At 36.7% G+C, this 23,517-nt stretch overlaps 1 protein-coding gene across 3 annotated transcripts in view; it reads right to left on the bottom strand.

Moving 5' to 3' along the window:
• LOC122815179 overlaps window positions 1-23,517 on the bottom strand; it is a 1,312,396-nt gene that overhangs the window by 363,330 nt on the left and 925,549 nt on the right. For all 3 annotated transcript variants that reach the window (XM_044087461.1, XM_044087460.1, XM_044087462.1), the window contains one exon: window positions 20,594-20,673. In XM_044087461.1, the coding sequence (XP_043943396.1) occupies window positions 20,594-20,673 (80 nt within the window). The remainder of the gene's footprint in view (window positions 1-20,593; window positions 20,674-23,517) is intronic.

Below are 23,517 nucleotides of genomic sequence, written 5' to 3' on the forward strand. Positions count from 1 at the left end.
AAATATCACAACCTTTTCTGTAATCATATGCAAAGTTTGTCTTCAGAATGCCATCCTTCAAATTTGCAGTTTGGTAAAACTATGTTATTTCAAACTAATTATAGTTCTTCATAAACAGGATTGCCATGACTGAATCATATAAACAAAATGATAAATTTAGCTTTCATTTTCACGTAAAGAACATCACTTTCTTCAGCAATTCTCATTACCCTATAAAGTGCCTGTAATGATGCTAATGGGATCTAATTCATGATACTAAATTTAAATTACAGCAATTTAATCAGATGAATATCAGTTTTCACTATAATATTCATGTCAAGCAATGCCCCTCATTTGGCCCTCTTTAAGAAAAACCTTGACTACTGGATGGGAAATAGAAAATTCAACCCGGGGATCACTTCTGTGGCACTGCTTGACAGGGGCACAGGAAAATAATTTTCTTGGGTGGCGAAAGCCAGGGAAAATTTTTGGCTACGCTTATATAGGCCCCAGGGCCAATAGCCTACTACCTACCTATGAACCTACCTATGAACCTATGAAATTATGAGTGTTTATTCATTTTGTCAAGTCTTAATTTTTCCAAAGAAGAACTAACATTTAACTTCAATTTTTAAACATACAGATGAAGAAATATTTTTATTCCTAAAATTAAACTGCAATAGCTCATCTTCCTTTGCTGTCTATGACTTTTAATCCATCTTGATGAGATTTGCTTTGAAGTATAAGACACTCTACCTGCTCCTTTATACAAAATGAATAAATAAAAGAATGAATAAATAAAAGATTTTTTATTTCAAAGTCACACAGAAAACTCTGTTTTCTATAAGTTTATAAAAGAGCTGAACAACCTGTTTTATCTCTTAGGAAAGATGTAACATATAATGCAATCCAGCATGTAGCTTTCAAAGTTAAGTTTAGCAGAAGTTCTCAATTTACAAGTGCTAACAAAAATACTTTATAATTTTTCAACACACATTATGTAACAACTTATTTCTAACTAATAATTAGATTTATCCCTTTATCCATAGCCTTTTACTGTTCCACAACACACATTTATTATGATTAGGAATGCTTAATTCTCCTGAAAAGGCAGTAATGCTGTTGTTCTTCCATGCATAATGAAGAGAAGAATATAGAATAATTCTTTAATAAGCAGTATCTGTTAGATATTTCACATATTCCACTCTCTCTGCTAAAATAACATCAAAGCACCTTTCACAGTAAAAGCTGGTCAGACTTTTACTTGTGCTGTTTCACTACTGTGTATTTATTTACTTGTGCTGTTTCACTACTGTGTATTTATTTACTTGTGCTGTTTCACTACTGTGTATTTATTTACTTGCTGACATTTGATTGCTGGGAATGTTCAGATGGGTAGAAGCCCATTTTTAGTGGATGCCTGCGGAGAAAACCTCCAGGCTATTACAAAATATTTTAAGAATAAGAATTTTACAGTCTTTAAAATAATAATAAAAAAATAGTTTATAATTAGACCAAATTAGACATAATCTGAAAACATTGGTTAACAATAGATACAAGTTATATGACAATGAATTAACAATTACAGACATTTTATCCAATTTATTCAGAAATTAAAGGGAAGTGAGTATAATGGAAATGGGAATTGCAATACAAAGTGAGAGAAAAGTGAACTTAATTAGATGGAAAGCAATGGCAGAGAAATTCGTAGAAGTAAGGAAGTGAATGAAAAAGGGAGAGTAAGGAGATATAATGCATGGAGAGGTATTAGTCCACATTTAGGTTATAGTAGTGTACATTTAGTAACTGCAGTCCTGGTTACACGTAGAACTGATCTATGATATCCTTCCACTTTCACTGATAATTGTTTACATCTTTTGCATTGTTACTATGTAGGCTACAACAAACTGTATATATTTTGCATATTATACAGATTTCTTCTTCTTCTTCTTCTTTCAGCTTTTCCCGGTTAGGGGTCGCCACAGCAGATCATCTGTTCGCTCATGGCTGGCAGTGGAGTTTTATGGTGTCGAGTTGCCAGCCCAGGGCCCAAACTCCCACAGAAAGCACACACTCACACCTAGGGCCAATTTAGAGTGTCCAATCCACCTACTGCATGTCTTTGGGATGTGGGAGGAAACCAGAGCACCTGTAGGAAACCCACAGGACCACAGGGAGGACATGCAGACTCCGCACAGAAGGCACCCAGTATTTGACTGCTGGTATTTGGGTTCAGTTTGCCCATATACATTTTCTATAGTGGTCCAGCATGGTCTATGGGAATGATGAATTTTATAGATGAGCTGTTGGCAGAGTGAATTCTATTTCTCTTGTAACTACAGGCATATGTAGTTGTCTGCCACACCTAGGTGGCATGTTATTTTGGATGCAGTTCAGAAAGTACTGTAATTCTAGTATTTTAACACATATAGTAATTCTTTAAAACGTTTTTGTTTAGCATGTGTAAGCTTTATTCATACCAAAGGATATGAACAAATCAGCCATATTTGTAGCTTTACTCTTATGGAAAGCGGAATAATTTTAACTGCCATGGCATTTAATCTTTAGCAGTTGTGAGGAGATTTAAACTTTGGAAGATGCTCATCTTCTTCTTCTTTTGGCTTTTTCTGGTTTGGGGTCACCACAGTAGATAACTTGTCCACTCATGATTGGCAGTGGAGTTTTACGGTGTCGAGTTGCCAACCCGGTGCCCAACCTTCCACAGAAGGCACACACACGCACAGACTCATGCCTAGAGCCAATTTAGAGTGTCCAGTCCAGCTACAGCATGTCTTTGGAATGTGGGAGGAAACCAGAGCACATGGAGGAAACCCACGTGACCCCAGGGAGGGCATGCAGACTCCGCACAGAGGGCACCCCAGCCGAGGATCGTGGAAGATGCTCACCGATATTCTTTTTTTATTTCTTTTTATCTCTCTGTCTTCTTTTTTTTTTTTTACTTTTTTAGTGCAGATATAATTTCAGGAGGAAGGCATCATTGTAGCTTAACAAAATAATTTGATGCACCTTCATTACACATATTACTAGGACTGTAGTTTGCTTCCATACCTCTCAAATTCTTTGCTCAAGAATTCTGGACACTGCCAAAACTAACAGGGAGACAATGGTTAAGTATTACCCTAATCCACTTAAAAATAAAGAGAACAACAGATCATGTTTCAGAAAATTCATTTTGCTGCAAAAAGAAGTATGAAACTGTACTGTCTGACATCATTGAATGACTGTAATCTTGAGCGATTTGTTAAAAAATCAAACTATTTATGAGGAACTGGGTAAACATATGAGGCAAGATTGTGGACAGTACTTGGGCATCGATATGTTTCTATCTGTAAAGAACTGGGTTCAATAAACTAACATTTAGCCTAACACCTTTAACCAAAAAGAATTTTCATATAAGCAATAGTTTATTTATCTATTTATTGACATATGATTACTGGGAAAGTCAATTTTCAGAAGAGGCCCGGGGAGAAAAGCTCCAAAGTATTACAAAACATTTAAAGAATAATAATTTTACAGTCTTTAAAAATAGTACAAAACAACTACAGTTGAAATAATTTTACCAAGTTAACCATAATATGAAAACATTGGTTAAGAATAGATACAGGTTATATGATAATGATTTAATAGGTAGAGAAATTTTAGACAGTTTACAGAGCAATTAAAAGTAAGTTAGTTTAATACAAACAGGAATTGCAATACAAAGTGAGAGAAAAGTGGGCTTATGATATATTTAGAGAAAAATTTATATAAGTAAGGAAGTGAGTGAAGAAGGGAGAGTAAGGAGATATAAGGTATGAACAGGTATTTGTCCACATTTATGGATATAGTTTATCCGAGTGTTGAGCAAAAACAGAGTCGGCTTTTGGTTGAGAAGTCTTTCAAAATGGTTTTGAAGGATGCGAGGGAGGGTATTGAGTTGATGGATAGAGATAAGAAGATTCAGGCCTTAACAACATCGTACAAGTACAGACAATGCCCAGCAGATCTGATAGGTTTGTGGACAGACAAGAGTTTTTGGTTCCGACTAGGAACATAGTTGTGTAGAATGTTGTTTAGTGCTGGACAAGGAAATGGATTCTGGATAATTTTATTGGTGGCAAGAAGCTATGCATGTGTTAGTTGATGGGGGTTTTAGTGCTATACAGTGATGGGTTTTGAAAGGGGCATTTGCTATAAATTTAGCAACTTTGCTATAGCATTGTTCAAGTTTCAATTTTGATGAAGCCTGGAGGTTAGTAAGGATGGGAGTGCCATAAAGAGGAGTGGGGAGGAGATAACTAGTGGCAAGTGGAGTTTTAGTTGCCTCGGTGAGAAAGTTTTTGGCTCTATAAAGCATCCCTAATTCTGATGACTCTTTCTTATGCAATTTTGTATATGCAGGATACATTTAAGATCATCATCCACTATCATCCCTATTAGTTTGCTATAAGAAGTGACTTCAATGGTTGTATTATCAAGAGAGAGGACTTTAAATGTTTGTTTTTTCATGGGAGAGGGAATTGTAGAAAAAAGTAGTAGTTTTTTTGGGCAGTATTGAGCATGAGTTGTGAGTTACAAAGCCATGTTTCAGTTGTTGTTAAAGCTTTCTAAGTAATTTTTTTGGAGGTGCGTCTTGTGGCACACTGGTGGTGACTGGGAGGTTTGGAGAAGGTGAAGTGCCATTTTACTGACCGATACCTATTGGACAGGTAGCTTTTGAACCATAGAAGGGTGGGTTGAGAGAGACTTAATAAAGACATTTGAAGTAGGAATTTGCTGTGACAAACTGTGTTGAAGGCTTTAGACAAGTCTGGAAATAAGGAGTAGACTCATTTGCCATTATCTCTAGCTTTATTGTCAGTATCTATATAGGTTAAAAGTGCAGTGTTAGTACTATGGGAGGGACAGAAGCCATGTAGTGTGAGGGACAAGAGTATCCTTCAGGAGATAATCTAGCAATTATTTTTGGATACATTTTTCAAGTATTTTGGAGAAGGGGATAAGATTATTATAGGTCTAATGTTAGTAATGTCTATTGAATTTCCTCCTTTGGGCAGAGGGATAATGTGTGACTTTTTCCAGAGACAATGAATGTGGGATTCCTGGATTGCTCTATTTATAAGAACTGAGACAGGGTGGGCAATGCTAGCAGCTACTATTTTAAAGTATTCACTTGGAGAGTCATCATCTGAAGTAGAGCCTGGTTAGAGGTTGTTTAAGAGTATTTTTATATAGGATGTGGGCATAGATTTGAAGGTGAAAATGGATGTGATGATATGTGGCTGCTGGCTGGGGTTAAGATTAGATTTTGGGGGATCATTGATGAGAAATGCTATACTGTATATGAAATAAGAGTTGAACTGTATTGTGGTTTCAAATGAAGAATTATTAGGAGAGGGGTTAGGGTTGAATTTATGGCCAGGCTGCAACATTTTTTTAATTGGTGTCCAGACTTTTTAGGGTTGTGTTTACTGTTATACTGGAAGCTCTTAGAGCATATTTTTTGTCTTCATTAATTTGCCTTTTAGTATGATTGCGAAGCATTCTGTAGTTTTTATGATATTGTTTTGTATTTTTGACATTCTTTCCCTGCTTTTTCTCTATCCGGCAGTAACATTTTACTCGTTTTGGATAACCAAATTACATTATTTTTTTAGTCTCTTCCTTCTAAAAGGTACAAGGCTATTTAGGATATGCAGGAAAGTTCATCTAAGGGGAAGATTTTTAGGAAGTTCCAGTTAATAGATGATAGGTTAGTAATGAACATTTCTGGATTAAACTTATAAAGTTTTCATGTTTTATAAACATGCTGTTTAAGTGGATGTATGAGATGTCTGGTTGTATAGATTAGGAGATGATCACTGAGAGAGTCTGACATTCTACCCGAGGTGGTGTATTTGCTGGGGTCTGATACTAGGATCCAGTCTAATAGGGAATTTGATGTCTTCCTATAATGTGTGGGCCTATTAATTAGTTGTGTAAAACCAAATAAGTCCACGCTAGATGTAGGGGAGTTAGACTTTATGTCCAATCAATTGACACTCACATCACCTAGTAGGATATCTTGCAGTATAGCTGTGTTGTCACCAGGAGAGATGTAAAGAACAGTAATACATATTTGTTTATAGCTATTAAGCTCTGCTGAATTGAATTCTGGTATTGGTTTGTTGTAACAGGAAATGTGGTAGTTGGGAAATATTAAAGCAATACAACCACCTTTCCTCTTTATATGGTGATTACAGATAATATTATAGTAGGGAGGTGTAATTTCAGAATCGTTTATATTGGGGATAAACCACGTTTCATTTACAGCATGAATATCAGGCTTATGATGAGTAATCTAGTAATTTTATTTCTTATGCTTCTAACATTTAGGCAGCAAAAGTCAGATTGCATAGGGAGGAGTTTGACCACCATGTGGCTAAAGTAGTGTGTGTGGAAGAGAATTGTCTTGATGGTTCGTTGTGATAGGTGGAACCAGGATTAGGGTGAATGCCTCCTACTAGAAGGATTTTAGAATATTGGAAAATTAATGATAGTTGTTTTTGGTGAGTATTTTTTCACCTAATTTTGTTTGAGTTGAAATGGGGTTAATCAGTCTATATTTGGGGTAAAGGTGAGGGGTGTCATTAAATAGGTTTGTGTGGTGTGGTGAGTGTAGGGAGGAAGTATGGATAGGTGGTTGGGACAGTTGGAGAGATGTTGAGAGCTATTATAGAGTCATGGAAGGATGAATGACTGCTCAGTAGCAGAAGAATAGAGAATAAGTTGAGGAACAGTCTGATTAAGTAAAGGGATCTCTATGATACAGCTCGCAGGCAGTGGAGAATTTGGGATCGAGATGGAAAAAGAAGTTGCAGGGCAGAAGGATATTTAGTGGTGGTGGAGTTTGAAAGCTGAGGATGGGTAAGAAAGAAGTATTTTCTATGAAGAAAGAGGATTAGGTTGTCATAGTATCTTCTCCTGAATGTAAGGAATAGGTGGGTTAAAGGCTAGAGATTGAGACTGTAGGAAAGATTGGGAGAAGTGAGAGTTTATTTGGGAAAAGTAGAAGCTACAATGCAGAACAGATGGGTGCTATTAGAGAGGGGTGTGACAATGCGTATACAGCAAGGCAGCATGGGAGGGGAAAGTGAGTAGCAAATGAAGCTAAAAGATGAAATAGAAGTTGGGAATTAGGTAAAAAAAAAAAACAGGGATGTTTGTAGGATAGCAATATGGATTAGTTACTTGTTGCACCAGGAGATTCTCTGAACTTAAGCCTCCTATTTCTGCCAAATACTGGTATTAGTCTAGCAAATCTGACATAAATGATATGCAGACTAGCTTTTATTTAATATTACAGAAATAAAGTTATGAAGGCCAGACTAGTCATACATAAAGTTAACTTCTGGAACAACTTCATGGACTTCAGTTCTGTAAAGTGTATAGTCAATACATTTAGAAGGTAAAACCGCACTCCCTTATGAAGGGGTATAGATATGATAAGTTAGCAGACTGTTTATTACCGTCACAATGTTGCAGAGCATACCCAGAGTCCATAGAAGAGTGATTATGACCAACATATCCAGGTAATGCCTTCTCATTTTAAATGTCAGCCACTCAGTCTGGTGGCAAGTGAAGTTTTATTATTTACTCCTTTTAAACTGGATAGCTGAGCTGAACTAACATTTTTCAGGTATTTTCCACAGTTATATACCAAAAAGGAATTTATATGCATTAGATGACCATGTTCATTTCAAAGTACAAAGTATTTAAAGCAACAGTATCCATACTAGTGCATAAGTAAATGTCAGGTGCACAGCAAAGACGCGCAGAATGTTATTCTAAATATAAGGCAGGTACAAAGATAGCTCGGAGATAATTAACTACCAGTAAGTTCATACAATTCTGACTATCCAGTAAATTAATCCAACATCAACAGTTCAAAACAAAGACAAGAAGGTGGAACTGTGTGGAAATTGAAAGTGTCAAATCTGTTGCTAAAAAGACTTTAATCCTTTAAAGTACAATAGTGATTCTAATAGAGGTCATTTTTGTAGTATGAAATGAGTAATAGAGTTCAGTGAGGAGTAAGGCAGATACAAGTGACCTAAATGAGATTGATTTAAAGAAAAAGAATTGGAGCAAAATAGGCAACTAGAAGATCAAATATGTGCTGCGGTAGAATTACGTAGCTTAGTTGCACACAGGTTGTTATTTAGGATTTTTAAGTCAGGGTCCAGGTCCAGATTTTTATTAACTTAATTTTCCTAAATTATAAAGACTTATGATTAGCAGCAATATGTTTTAAAGAATCCATCCATGTTTGTAAATGTAATAAAATGCTCCACGGACATGTACAGGGCTGATGTGACTATATTCCAAGGATGATCTTTGCCTAGCTTTGGCATTTGGCACAGCTAATGGTGTAGACATTTTGCTAAAATGCATTAGCAGTAAGTAATATGTTAAGTGGTTGGTGCTGTTTTAAATTCTGAAACTGGATAAAAGTGCAGGAATAAAGAATTAGAAGATTAAAAGATTTAAGAAATGTTGATTATCCTGCATAGTGATCCTGTTAGTTAGCTGTTTTCCCCCCAAACTAGGTAACGGTGCTTACAGTTTGTGTAGGGGAGCCTTCTCAAGTGAAGTCAGTATTTTTGTCCAGCTAAAAACACTTGCACTTTATATTTTATTCAGTGCAATTCATTTTTGGTGTAAAAGAAATACACATAAATCAAATACACTATTGATTATGCCCCTGAATTTCAAATACACTAGTGATTGTGCCCCTGCATTTCAAATACACTAGTGATTGTGCCGCTGCATTTCAAATACACTAGTGATTGTGCCCCTGCATTTCAAATACACTAGTGATTGTGCCCCTGCATTTCAAATACACTAGTGATTGTGCCCCTGCATTTCAAATACACTAGTGATTGTGCCCTTGCATTTCAAATACACTAGTGATTGTGCCCCTGCATTTCAAATACACTAATGATTGTGCCCCTGCATTTCAAATACACTAATGATTGTGCCCCCGAATTTCAAATACACTAGTGATTGTGCCGCTGCATTTCAAATACACTAGTGATTGTGCCCCTGCATTTCAAATACACCAGTGATTGTGCCCCTGCATTTCAAATACACTAGTGATTGTGCCGCTGCATTTCAAATACACTAGTGATTGTGCCCCTGCATTTCAAATACACTAGTGATTGTGCCCCTGCATTTCAAATACACTAGTGATTGTGCCCCTGCATTTCAAATACACTAGTGATTGTGCCCCTGCATTTCAAATACACTAGTGATTGTGCCCCTGCATTTCAAATACACTAGTGATTGTGCCCCTGCATTTCAAGCATTTCAAATACACTAGTGATTGTGCCCCTGCATTACCAGTGCTAAAAAGATGAAGTTTTAGAAATAGAAGTAAAGTTGTACATTCTTCAAAATAATATGATTATTTTACCTATGACCACAACTGCATATCATTATAAAAAAATATTCTTAACCTTTGTTAATTTGACTTTAAAATGGGTAGGAAAGATCTGCTGAAGCAGGTGGACATCTTAAACAGGGTGGCTGGAGCACTAGATGATGTCCGATTGGAACATGTTACCTACCTGGATCTAGCTAATGCCTGTCATACTATTCCATACTCTGGTATTATCAAAACACTCACCTGCTGATGTATAAACTCCTTTGTTTCCCCCTAGGATTACTAACAGGCTGAGAGATAGAGCCCACCTGGTGTGGGTTGATAGCACACCTTCTTCCAACAGATTTGTCACCAGCGGTGTCCCATAGAACTGCATAATGGGCTTCCTCCTCATGAGAATATACACCACTGATTTTCAAGCTGAAATCAAGGGTATATAGCTTCTTTATTTCTAAACAGACTTAATATTTTAAAGTATGTGACTGATACACCCATGCAAATGTTTATTTCAGCTAATGGATCTATAGCAGAACCCTTGCCTATGTATGTGAACCATGAGCTGAATCCATTCCTGGAAAGGTTTCAAAGTGTTCTCAAGGACTCATGTGAGTTTTGGGATAAGATCCATTATTTAACATTTGATTCAGAGGATATTCTGGTCAATGAGGATATGGAGGATTTATTCAGGATTCCCCAGGATGTTGGCGTGGATTGGATCAGAGATTTCATCACAGATAATACTGGCCTTTCTTCAGTAGAGATCAGCAATGTCTGTTTATTCATGGATCTGTTCTAAATATAATTTTTTTATACATTTTAAGTGGAATATTTCAAGCAGCTTCCTGGGGGGGGGGTCACTATGAGGACTTCATACATTCCAGTATTTGCTAATCTGGTCTTATGTTACTGGAAACAGCAGTATATTCATAGGAGAAAGTCTGCCCCTTTTCTAAAAACTTATTTATTGGATGGCATTTTCATTGTCTGGCATGACACCAGGGATATCTTGAAAGAGTTAATAGCATTTGTCGGGGCAACCATCACATTTTTGGACTTTACATTTCAGGTGGATGACTGTGATATACTTCTTTGGACATGAATGTGGTAACAAAAATCATGTATTTTCAGTTCATAAATATACAGGCAGCCTAATTACTTCAATTACTTCTTACATTTGGTAATGCACGCAATTGTAGCCTAAAAAGGGAGATCAGTAAAGGGTAGTTTATCCAGCATTCTGGACTTTCCTGGGAGGATGACATTTTCTTGTAGGAATGTCACATTTTAAAGGAGATGTTCCATGCCAGAGGCTATCCTTTGGAATTAATGGATGATCAGATGGGGTATGTCTGTTGAAACAGAGCAACCAGATTTACACCTACTTTACACAAACCTTTGACTGTAGGCTCAGAATTTAATGGTTTTGCTAAATCAGTGATTCTACACCATTCCAGTCAAACTGGTAAGGTTTGATTGATCATGGACTACAAATGGAGCTTACTCCTGGACATCTCGCCTGAATTGGCCAAGTTGGATATTTAGCCCCAGTTTCTGTTTAAGTCCTCTTCTAGCATAGGTGCAGAGCTGGAACATAAGTTGGTTGGTAATGATAGATGTGGTCATATGCCCAAATGTTGTGCTTAAACTTTTGTCATTTCATACATGAGGGGCTAAATCTGGTCCACCAAAAGTACATTATGGTTTTAGCCTCTGCTCACAACTTTAATTGCAACACTTTTGGTGTTATCTATGCAGAAATATATAATTCTTGTTATCATATTATTCTGAGAATACCCAACGTAAACTTAAGAAGATAATGCAGCAACATTATTACTGCATCAAGTCTAAAGACATGAGAAATGCCCTTTTTACACATTATATTTGTTTGAGACAATTTTAAGACATTATCTTTTTTATTTTAGATGCAGTTCCACTTGATGTGAGGTGGGGATCAGGAAACAGATCTGCAATGCAAGGAACTGCACTGGTAGATTTTGTTGATTAGTGATGTTGCACCTGGGATGAATGATTACTTTTCCATTGTACCAATCCTCAGGAAATGACATAACAGGCCTAATGACTGACAGCTTTTTCCCCACCCCACTTCCTATATAAGTTTGGCCTAGTAGGGTATGTTTTCATTGTGAAGAAGTACATATTCCTATGAATGAAAGTGCTCAATAAATTGGTGCCTTCAATCCTGTGGTGGTCCTGTGTCCTTTGTTGGTTATTTGTGTTTTATTATATTAGTAATATTTTATTCCCATTCAGACCAGGTCTTTTCCCTCATTTTATTAACTCATTTAGCTCTTATTAGCCATTGCAATTTATTGTTTTGGAGTTTTTTGTGTGATAGCAAGGATTTTCTCTTGTATTAGTATAAAATGTTACAGAAAGTGGCAAGAGAGATTGCTGAATTAGGACAGTTGAATAACGGTGTCCACCACTGTCATTTCAAACTCTTTTAGCAGAATGAATTGACAGAGAGCATTCTTAATTCTGAATGACTACACATTACATACAGGGAAGTGATTACTCATACCGAGTGGTAGAATTTGCAAATGTGTCAAGGATATTTGTTATAATTCATTCAGAATTGTATATTTCTTGGTTCCCACTTTGGTCAACATGCTATCATTTCTGTAAGATTATAGAAGAATAAAAATCCAGTAAGGATAGTTTTATGTTGCCCTTTCCAGTTAAAGTTGAGATCACCTAAGATTATTAACTTCTAATGCTCTCCTATTTCAATGACAGTTTTTTAAGTGTCTTAGTACAAGACTAAGATGGCTAAGGTAAGTGGAGGAATAGATATTGTGACAATTAGCAGCTTGGAACGGCCATATTGTTTGATGCATATAATTGTCCAGGTGGGGGGCAGTATCTGAGGTAACATTACTTCAGACTATTATAGAAAAGGACAGCTGTGATGAATTCTTATCAAAAGATAATACCCATCTGCCCTGTCTAGTTACTGGCATATTACCTAAAAAATTTGAAAGTTATATCAAGAGATCTTTTAAGAAGAGCTCAGCTACTAAAATGGTGTTGGGGTTATATGAGGGATCCCTTCACTCAGGAAGCCTCCAGTTATTATTAATCCTATTTAAATTTCTATAGCTCATGAAGAGATTCTCAGCACTGAAGCAGGACTGAATAACAATATTCAGATGTTTAAAGCAGAACTGAATGATAAGAAGTCATATGTTTAAAGCAGGGTTGAATGACAGTAGTCAGATGTGGAGCGTAGGTTTAGTTGTATGTCACCTGACAATAATATAATCAAATAATATATCTATAACATACATTCTGGAACTTCAAAGAGGAACATTCTATACCTATAAATTCATTATCTCACTTAGACACACGAAAGAAGCTATCCACTCCAATTATTGGACAAAACAAGACCCTACAGTTACCTCCAATATAACTGCACAGGCAATTCAGAAATTTTCCAAAGACATTCTCCTTCAGAAGCTCAGATATAGTCAGCTTATGATCTTAAACAACGCATATCTTACGCCCACAATATTAAATAAAATGTACAAAGAACTCCCACCTTTTTGCCAATTCTGCCCCTCCAAAGAAGCTGATATTATTCATATATTTTGGAGTTGTAAATGTACATACAAACTTTGGTGTGCCTTAAGAGTCAAATTAGAGAAAATGGGCTATGAAAAATCAACCTTATCCTGGAAATTTGCCCTCTTACACGTACCTCCTATAGGAATGAAGAATAATCACACGCACATTCTAGTTACAACATTTATGCTAATAAAATACTACATCACATTAAATTGGAAAAACAGGTCCAAAATAACATGGGATGGATTCAAGCAAACAGCTAGTAAACAACTCCTGGCTCATAAATATTTATGGTATTCCATGAGGAAAAAAAGGACCCAGAAGGACACTTGGAAAATGATATTTGAACTCATTCTGACATGATTGCAATGCATATTTCTGTATGCTGCATAGCTTGATATAGATGAGAACTGTATATAGGTTATCTAATGTATATAGGTTTTATGTTTGTAGGTCTGTATATTGTATGTTATTGTTTTATTCTCTGTTATATCATTTTCTTGTCTTCATTTGGTTTTGATATAACCCTAATAAAAAGGAATTGAAAAAAAAAAAAAAGAGGAACATTCCAAAGCTCTATGGTATAAATGTAATATTGTAAAAAAAATAAGTGGTCAATGTGCCCAAACTCACACTAATAACCACAAAAACAGGCACAGCAGATCAGCAAGAGATGTTTAATATCACTCCACGAACAAACCGCACAGTACAAAAACAATAAAGCTACTACAGTTCTCAGCGCGTTTTTGTCGACATACACTTCATCAGAAAAACAAAACAGTGCTCAGTGCGTGAAATGTATGTCAGCTGTTATTTGAATCTACCAATAATGTCTCCTGATTAATTAAAATGTTAGTAAATTCAATTAACATCCTTATTGTTAAAATTACAGATTTCTTGTTACATGTTTTATACAATAATTCAATAAATTTAAGTACTTAAAAGAACATTAAAAACCTTAAAAAAGTAACCCTAAATATGTATGTATAAATATTTAAATGCATAGAGTTCAACACAAATGATACAATTTCGCCATCTAGTGGTGAATCAAATAATTTACATAGAAAATTACATAATTAAAATGTATATAAATAAATGTTGTATGCTTTAAAATGGCCAGTTTAATTAATGCATAAAAAAATATATGCTATGACGAAGAATAGGAATTTGGCTGATTTACATGTTAAAGTGTGTCTAAACACTGCATTGTTTGTATTTTCCTTCCTTATGTCATATAGGTGCTCGTATACCCTTTGTTTCAGCCTTCTCTCGGTTTTCCCAATATAAAAGGAATTACAGACCTCACAAGTCCCCATATATACCAATAGAGATTTGTTTTTCAGTTTCACTGTTTCTCAGTTTTTCTCTATACTCACACCTAAAAGTGAAGCAGTCGTAGGTTACTGGTTAATAATTTACTTACAACTACAAAAGGATTATTGGTAAACACAACAACCTAATTCTTCAGGACAAGTAGCTGTTACTAACACTGTACTATAATTGCTACATCATCATCACATGTGTTAATCTGCCATGTAAGGTGCACCACTAGCAAAACGTGGCGGCCACCTTGTCTTTCTAGTAAAGGAGAAGCTCTTACTGATGCATTTAATATGGAAATTTTAGGTTGTACAGCATTGTGGGTTCGGTCTTTCATGATGTTGTACCAGGGACTATAGCTCTGAAGAAATTTTCATGGTTCCCATATTTATCACCTAAACAAAAACACACTTTTTGCTTTAAAGACTATATATTCTGCTACTGTATTTGGTAAGGAGGTTATTTCCAACACAAAACATTGGTCATTTATGCTTGCATCAGAAAGCACTAATAAACATATTCGCATTCAGATATATTGCAAGGCTTATAAGGTCTCTTTGCTGCTTTTATGACCATTATGTCTTCCATCATCCCTAACTCTTATGATAAACAGATCACATTACTTCCAAAATGTTTCCTTTTGTAATAATGAGAGAAAATATTTTGAAAACAGAATAAATTGAATCAGCCAAACTGTTAGATTTATGAGTACCATAAATCATACTGATTTCAGTAGAACAGTGGACTGAATCAACCCTATTGACTGTTGAAATAAAAGGCTGATGCACTGGTTTCTTAATACACTGTAGATTAGAGTGTTAATGCATAATTTCTATGCATGTTCATAGGTTCATAAATGCTAATAACTATGGGGGTCTTTTAAGTCCATCACTGCATCCCAAATGTATCTGACAAGTTTAAGAATGTTAAGATTATTTTAAGAGGTATATGCAGGATAGAGCTTCTGTAATCAAGCATCTACAGGCTGCCTCTGTGCATTAGGGACATTTGCAAGACCACAGGTGAATTTGCAATTCCCCATCCACTGGTCTAAATTATGCTTGAACTGAGTTAGGGAAGAACTCTGTTTTACAAAGATGGGAAATCTGTCCTTAGAAGGGTTAATCTCTGAGACATACACTTGTCCCACCAAAATATCCCATTTATTTCACAAGCGAGGTTTAAGTCCCTAGACTGGGTATTTCTGATGCTATTTGTTTTGTAGATATGCAGAAGGTCCATCAGAGCACCTCCAAGGATGCCTTGTATGGCAGACATAGATCTCACCCCTAAACAGTCTGCAAGAGACTAAGTACAGGGACAGGGCTTTGAGCATAGGATATGTTGTTTTTCCCTTTATCCTTTTTGTAAGGAATCTCTGTGGATGTTCCAGATATTGCATGTGCCCGGTGAGGTACACACCAAAGGGGGAGGTGTACTCAATGACTGGTCTAATGATGGCTGAATACATTGAAGCAATGACTTTCTTGAACCTAGATGCCATACCCTTCCTTATAAGTTGTATAGCATAGAATGCTTTCTTTTTTGCTGTAGAAACATGATGGTCAATGGTGAGGCTGCTGTCTACATGTGTCCCCAAATCCCTGACTGCTGGATCTCCTCTTAAGGAGCGTGTTATCAATGAGGTAGTTTCCAAGGCTTGACAACTTTGCAAATAATGCTGTTACACATTTCTTAGCATTGTGTTTCAGACTGTGGCTTTGACATCATGTATTTGTCTGAATCAGCCCTCTTGAAGAATATCTGTATCTTGGGAGGATTCTATGACAGCACCAAGTTTGAAATTGTCAGCAAACCTGTTCAGCCAGAGGCTCTTGATGTTGGCCTTGACTTTGAAGAAGTGATACCAAAAAGGAAGTGGACCCAGTATAGAGCACTGAGGTGGATTCCCCTACCTAACTTCTTGGGTCTTATCTGAGAGCCACACAGCTATCAATCAGGTGACATAGGGGTTTATACATCTAATTCTATAAGTCTGTCTACAATGCCTAAGTTTGGTATTTTATCAACTGCCATGACCAGGTAAAGGTAGGCAGTATGCACTGCTTTGCCCTCATTTGTCTTGGTGACCTCCTCAAAGAAGTCCACCAGGTTGGCCAGACATAATCTGCCCTTGATGAAACTGGGCTGGATCCAGTGTTTGAAGGTTTCCTATATAATTGTTACTCATTTCCATGATAACTCTTTCCATGGATTTGCATGTGTGAGACTACCATGCTTATGGGTCTGTAGTTTCTGAGGTTCAGAGATGACCCACCCTTGTGCAGAGAGATAACAGTTTCAGTTCTCCATTTACATGGCATGAAGCCTGTCTGGATGCTATGGTTATATAGTGATTCTAGTGGTCCTGATAGGTGGTGATTCATGCTATTTAGGAGACAGCTTGGGATATTATAATGGCCCACTGATATTTTGGCATTCTTGGCCTTGGAGAGCACATCATGGGCCTGCTCTCTAGTGATAGTTGGGGGAGTTATGTTCAATAGTACATCTAGAGGGGTGGCTGTAGAACAGAGATGGGTAAAGGTGGAGCTGAATTTGGCAGCCAATAGATTCACCATCTCTTGGGTCAGTGTAGGTCGCACCATTTACAATTAGTTCAGCACACTGTTGTATACTGCCTTATGGTTGCCCTTCACCTGCAAGGCTACTTTTACATCAATGTTGCCTTTAGTGGGCCTGATTTGTTTTCTGAGTTGCTTGTTTAGATTGACAAGATACATTTTCCTGCTGGCATTGCACTTCCTTATCTTTGCCATACCTTCCTTCCCTTTGTTTTACAACCTAAGGTTCTCCACCAGAGTCTTTTATTTTTTTGTGTTTGTTTTGTGTTTATTTCTATTAGGCATAGCTAACTCTACACATTTATTGACATGATTGCACAGGGTCTTTGGAACAGTTCTGTACAGGCATCAGTGGTCTCAGGGTTTGAGGTGGCTTGAAATTTTGCCAGGTTATCCCTTAATAGTAGGAACTTTGCATTAGAATATTTCCTGCATGGTACATTACACTAGAACATTCTCCCATGTTAGTGAGGATTACATCCAGTATGTTGTTACCCCTATTGTCTGTATGAACTATCTGGTCCACGGTGTATGTGTTGAGAAAGTCCAGGAATCTCTGGGTCTGCACATTTGGAGTTGAGAATGATCTCCAGTTTGTAGTGGGGTAGTTAAAGTCACCCATGAATATGGCATTGGGTGACATGATGAGTGAGTCCAGTAAGTTTAAGTATGTATTATGGGTTTCCATGTTCACAGAAGAGGACTTATAGCTTGCAAGACATGGTATGGGATTTACCCTATAGTGATTTGGACTTGGGGAAGCTCAAACATATTATCCTGTTTGCCAATTCTTGAAGTATGATTGTTTTTGATGAAAATCAAAGCCCTTCCACAGTTAGTCCTTGCCAAGGAGTAGTTGCTCTAAATATATGGAAGACATTGCAAACCCTGCACTGCTGAGGTGCTCTCCACATTTTTAAACTGCCTCAGTAACTGCACAAATGTCTGCATTCCCCAAGGTGTGAAGAGTTTGGAAGCAGTGGAATTTCTTCTTTAGGCACTAGGCTTTGAGCAGTAACACCTTTAGATTTTCTAGGGTTGGTTTTGCTATGTCAGAAGTTTTGTCAGATTGGCATTGCCTAAAAATGGCACAATGGGGGAGGACAATGGTTTAGCCAATATTCAAAAGCCAAGAGGGGACACAAGCAAACCATCCCTGGCAAAGCAGCACTACCTGCTGACCATATCCCAAAGCAGCACTACCTGCTGACCATATCCTCCCATGCTGACAAATATTGTACCAACCTGGAGTGATACCAAAAACTAAGCCAATTATTAAAGTCAATCATCTTCTGTTCATATTACAGCATCATCCTAGGAGAAGGCTGAATGCTGCTCAGTGCTAGGCTCATACAGCCTGGAATACATAGTCTGAGAGCTTCATCCTGCCTCAGTTCATATAGTCTAGGGAGGTTCATCTCAGGTCATCTACACCCACATGGGCTATGACAAAGTCATACCGCTACTTGTGATTCAATAACCTGAGTGCATGTGTGGGTTGATGTATCCTGGCCTCTGACAGACAGCTGGCTGTGACTCTCTCTCCTTCATTAGAATGGTAAGTGGACATTTGTGTGTTTCATAATGGAGTCTCCTATGATCAAAATGTTGGGTTGTAGCACTGTGCCTTATGGGCTTAGAACCTGAGACAGCATGGGATGTGGCCATGTGTGTCTTGTGTGGTGGCCTTTTTGCTGAGTGTATAGGAGATATTAGTGTTTTGGGTAGATTATATTTAAGTGCATGTGGATCTTTATGACAGGTCTATGTCAGGTGGGTAAAGTTTGTGGTACTGATGACTTATTTGTTATTATAGGTGCTTGTATGCGAGTACCTTGCCTCTACTGACATTGTATAATTATATCTCTCACATACTCTTTGTTAATGGCATTGTAGTGAATCGATTGTGTACCTGATTAACAAAAAAAAAAAAAAGAGAGAGAGAGAAAAAAGGCATCAGATACTTGTAACTCCACTGAAACTATGGATAAAAGATAAACCTGCTTCCAAGGCAACTGGTAACTATTTTTTGTTGTGTTCTTCATTTACACACACACACACACACACACACACACACACACACACACACACACACACACACACACAGACGCACATGCACAATATATATATATATATATATATATATATATATATATATATGCCACGTATTGTTACTGGGTGTAATGGAAACCTGCCATTTCATTTTTCATGTTGACCTAACCAGCTGAAGGGCACAAAGCTTGTCTGCAGTAAATCTGTTTGTATTATTCTCCTTCAGTCTGTGGATTATTACTGTTTCCATATATTCCCTGATGTCCTGCCACTGATGGTTTGGTGCATATGCTTTGTCATTGATTTGTTATTTTAAGTGCCAGACTCACTCTACATCCATTTTCTTAATGTGTTTTCTGTTTTCAGTAAATATGGAGAGGAAACTCCAGTTCTGGCTACAACATGTTTGCTCTTTCCTGTTGCCCATTGAATGGACATAGACACTGTTTAGAAAGTGTGAAAAAAATTCATGAATGGAAACGACATAGTAATTTAAGAGGTCAGTGTGAAATTGTCATATTTCGGTATGCCAGTTGTAAGTATACTTTTATATTTAATCATTGTTCAGGGCCCTACCGCAGTAAACAAACAAAGAAGCATGCACTGGTACATACATGCATACATATATAGATACATTCGTAAATACATAAATAAACAAACAAATTGATTCTCATCATTATGACAGTCTATGTCTAACAAGATAAATTACTATTTAATAAATAAGGAACATAATTAGGAAACTGCATTGCTGCTCCAGATATGTTGTTCACACAGACATCTAGAAACACACTAAGAAAGCAGCACCTGAAATCTTACTTTCTTCATAATGAATGTTCCCTTCCCCTTCCTGGTTTTATTTACTGGATTTTGTTTCTGATGAGATTTTGCCTTGCCATTTTTGTCAGTGCATCTCTGAGGCACATGTATCAGAATTATAGCTTGAATTCTTCAGGGTGTTACAATTACAGTACAAATAATATCTAAAGAATGATTATTCAAAAGGTTAGTCTGAATGTTATTGCTTCCATATCGGGAAAGATTCTTCATATTGGGGCAAAAAGTCATGGGATTCATAACCTCTGAAAGTCTTTGCCTTATACTTTTTATATCTCAATTTTGTCAGTTTTCTCGATTTTGTTTTCAGTTTCTAATGCCTTGACTAATTTTTCTGATAACTAGTTAAATGAATCGTTTTGTCAATGCTGTCATTTTTGAATCCATCACAAAATATCAAAGATAAAATGAGAGAGCTGAAAAAGATGAACAGACTGCTAAAGAAAAGTATATGCAATACATAAAGCTGTTTATAACAGGCTTGGAGAAAATGACTTGCTTGAAACAAAATGGTAGGGTAGCAGTGAATGCAACAGTGCCTATACTTTTGTAGCACCAAAAACAGATCTGGTATGATGACTGTTTTCTCCAAAGAAGGGTCACTTTTTTTGGCCAGTATGATACAAGAGAGGTTTATGAAGGTGAGTGCACTAAAATGTGCGTCTACACCTCTTAATCTGAGCAACAGACTTGAAAACTTAATCACTTGTCATGTTTCTCTTTCACGGTTCTTATTTGAAGTGCACAACTTAACAAATGTTAACTGCTACAGTCAAGCCTAATAATACCATTAGTTGAAACTGCATTTACGTACATGTTGATTAGAAGTTATTTCTTTCATTCTTCGCTTTCCATTTTTATTTGCTTTCATGGCAGGAGACATATGGCAATGAACTGCAAAAAAAAAAAGTTATGTGCTAGAGGTTAAATTGAATTGGCAGACTTAATTGACATTGATTGTGACTCTACAGCTTCTGTTATCTGTGGGTTCCTTGGAAATGTATCTAATGTTTCATTTCTTGACAAACATAAGACAGAAATTTAGCAATAAAGTTCTATTACATGAGCAATTGAACAGTGTTAATCAGGCAATTTTTCTACCAGAGGCAGTGGTTGATTTACTCATCTAGTGTTGTTTATTAAAATTAAGGAAAAGTGGATCCAATGACTGAGTTATACAAATTGGGTATTATCATAAAGTGCATTAGCTCGCTTCAAGGGAATCGATGTGATTGCAGTAAATAGTTTCTGAAAATAAAACTTATATTTATGTAGTTTATGGGTATTTGATTTATTCTTTCACATACACATTTCTCTTTTACAGATGCATAATATTCTAATATGCTTAATTTTGATTATCATAATATGGTTATCAGTTTTGATTATTTCAAAGAAATTACTACACTTGTAAACAATAATAAAGGTGTTTTATGTCCAAGTGATCAAATTTGTATTTAGTGTACCATTAACCAAAAATGATCCTCACCTGCAGAAACAAATAACCAAAAATAGAGGCAATGCAGGTACTATATCTGTTACAGGAACCACACCCACATGAAAAGTATATTAAAAAAAATCAAGCTTTATTAACTCCAGTAGTTAAGCATTTTCATTCTGCAGTAGTACTTGATCAGAGCTAGTGTAAAACTCATTCTAACCACTTATAAATAGTCAGTCATGTTAGTCATGTGACTGATAAAGTGCATCTCTTAAACAGATCACTTCGTACTAAACTTTAAATATAAATAAAAGTAGAAATGCTTATGAATAAAAAATGGAATAAACACATAGATAATAGCAGATACAGCATCAGATTAATTCTGTTGTTGCACCATTAAAATATCTGTAAAACTATAAACAGAGTTTTCAATTAATCTCTTATTGTTTATCATTCATATTTGAGACATTTACTACATTTTGCCCATACACTTACCACATTTACTTTTCATATTCAAAATGCTAGACCCTGCTGACTAAACACCAGGCACTGGATTACATAAAGCATCCAGAAGCATCAGTGCTGTATTACAAAGGGGTAAAGCCCTGAAGACAGCCACAGAAATCAATGTTTAATTAGCCTTTCAAGTGTCCGAGGCACTGGCAGGAGACAATAAGCATTCCCATCCTGTCTCAGAGACACATTGTAATTGAACTCTGGCAGAAGCTGGAGATGGGTAGGAAGGTTATAACAGTGGCTAAGTCACCATGGAGGTAGGCTGATAAACCATCCCAGGATATTACAGATGCATATAAATGGGTAAAGAAATTAGGGCATAAAAACCTCTTTGGCAGCAATCTGAAACTGTACTGGGATGGGTCAGTCTCTTCACCAGCTCTGAATGGGACAGTGAAGGTCTGGAATGGCTTGTGCTTGGTAGATTCAGAGAAGGAGAGGTTCCTGGGAGAAGCTGATGATCAGCTGTTAGGATGGGGCCAAAAAAAGTTTTATTAAAAAACAGTAGAATGGGGTGAGTCTTACAGGTTCCGTGTGTGTACCCCATTACTCAGTAACATCACTGGAATACAGGTACTTCTCCCTGTAAATATTTGTTCTTCCACACTATTTAACTGACAGACTATCAACATAAACTGACTGCCTGCTTTCTGCGTCACATCATCGCAAAATACCAATGCCCAATGTCACATTTTCCATCTAGTATAATTATCATGTGTTTGTATTGCATGAAGATATTGCTGTAGTTTGAGATCACTACCTGCATCTGCAGTACGTCTAAAACTTTTCACTATTGATACTTTGACATGATTTTATGCAATAATATAAAACAAATGATTCCTTTGTGTAGTCAGGTAGTCAGTGGTCCAGTTCAGGTGTGTGTGTGTGTGTGTGTGTGTGTGTGTGTGTGTGTGTGTGTGTGTGTGTGTGTGTGTGTGTGTGTGTGTGTGTGTGTGTGTGTGTGCACATGCATGTGTATATATGCATACATATTTTGCCTGACTAAACTGACAGTTGTGAAGGCAGATTACATTAAAACATGAAAACACTTAGCTAAAACATAGAAAAATAAAATAAATGAATCATGTAGCTAAGCACTCTTACCAACTGTCCCAAGAAATGTCTACTACTCACCTTCTCTGCTTTATATTTGAAACATTCTGCCAATGCATGACACCATATCCCACACAAATTATTTTGAATCTTCATAGTTTTTCTTGAAACATGGTGCCTTCTCACATTACTCCTTAACCTAAACCATGTAACAGTCATTCATTCATTCTCCACCCCTCAGTCAATTCTTTCCCCAAGAGTTTTGCACAAACTTTCATCCCACCTGTCAGCACCCTCAATGTGTGGCTAATATCCATCCATATATCTATCACATGATGCATTTACCGTATCCTCCTTTACTATTTCCGACACCCTAGTGATCATCTGCATGTCTTGCATTATTTATACAATTTATCTGCAGTACGCCAAGTGTAGATTGAAATGAGGGGGAAAGTGTCAAGTTCCCAAATGAACTTAAATCAGCTGCTACTCAGTTGCAGCATAATAGCCAAAACCAACCTTTGGCATCTTTGAGTGTGTATTTCCCCCTGTTGTGTGATCTATGTGTTCGTGTATGTAAACTGGGGTGGGACGGCATTCGATTTAAAACTGTTTGGTGAATTAACATGAATCCCAATGGAGTTCAGCCCAAGGAGATATTTCCTTATGATTTTTCTTTCTGTAAGCACAGTTGCACCACACTGATGTAAGTGATTCATTTTACCTACTAC

The sequence above is a fragment of the Protopterus annectens genome, chromosome 11.part0 (genome assembly GCF_019279795.1).
Source record: "Protopterus annectens isolate FY-2018-M chromosome 11.part0, PAN1.0, whole genome shotgun sequence".
NCBI lineage: Eukaryota > Metazoa > Chordata > Ceratodontiformes > Protopteridae > Protopterus > Protopterus annectens.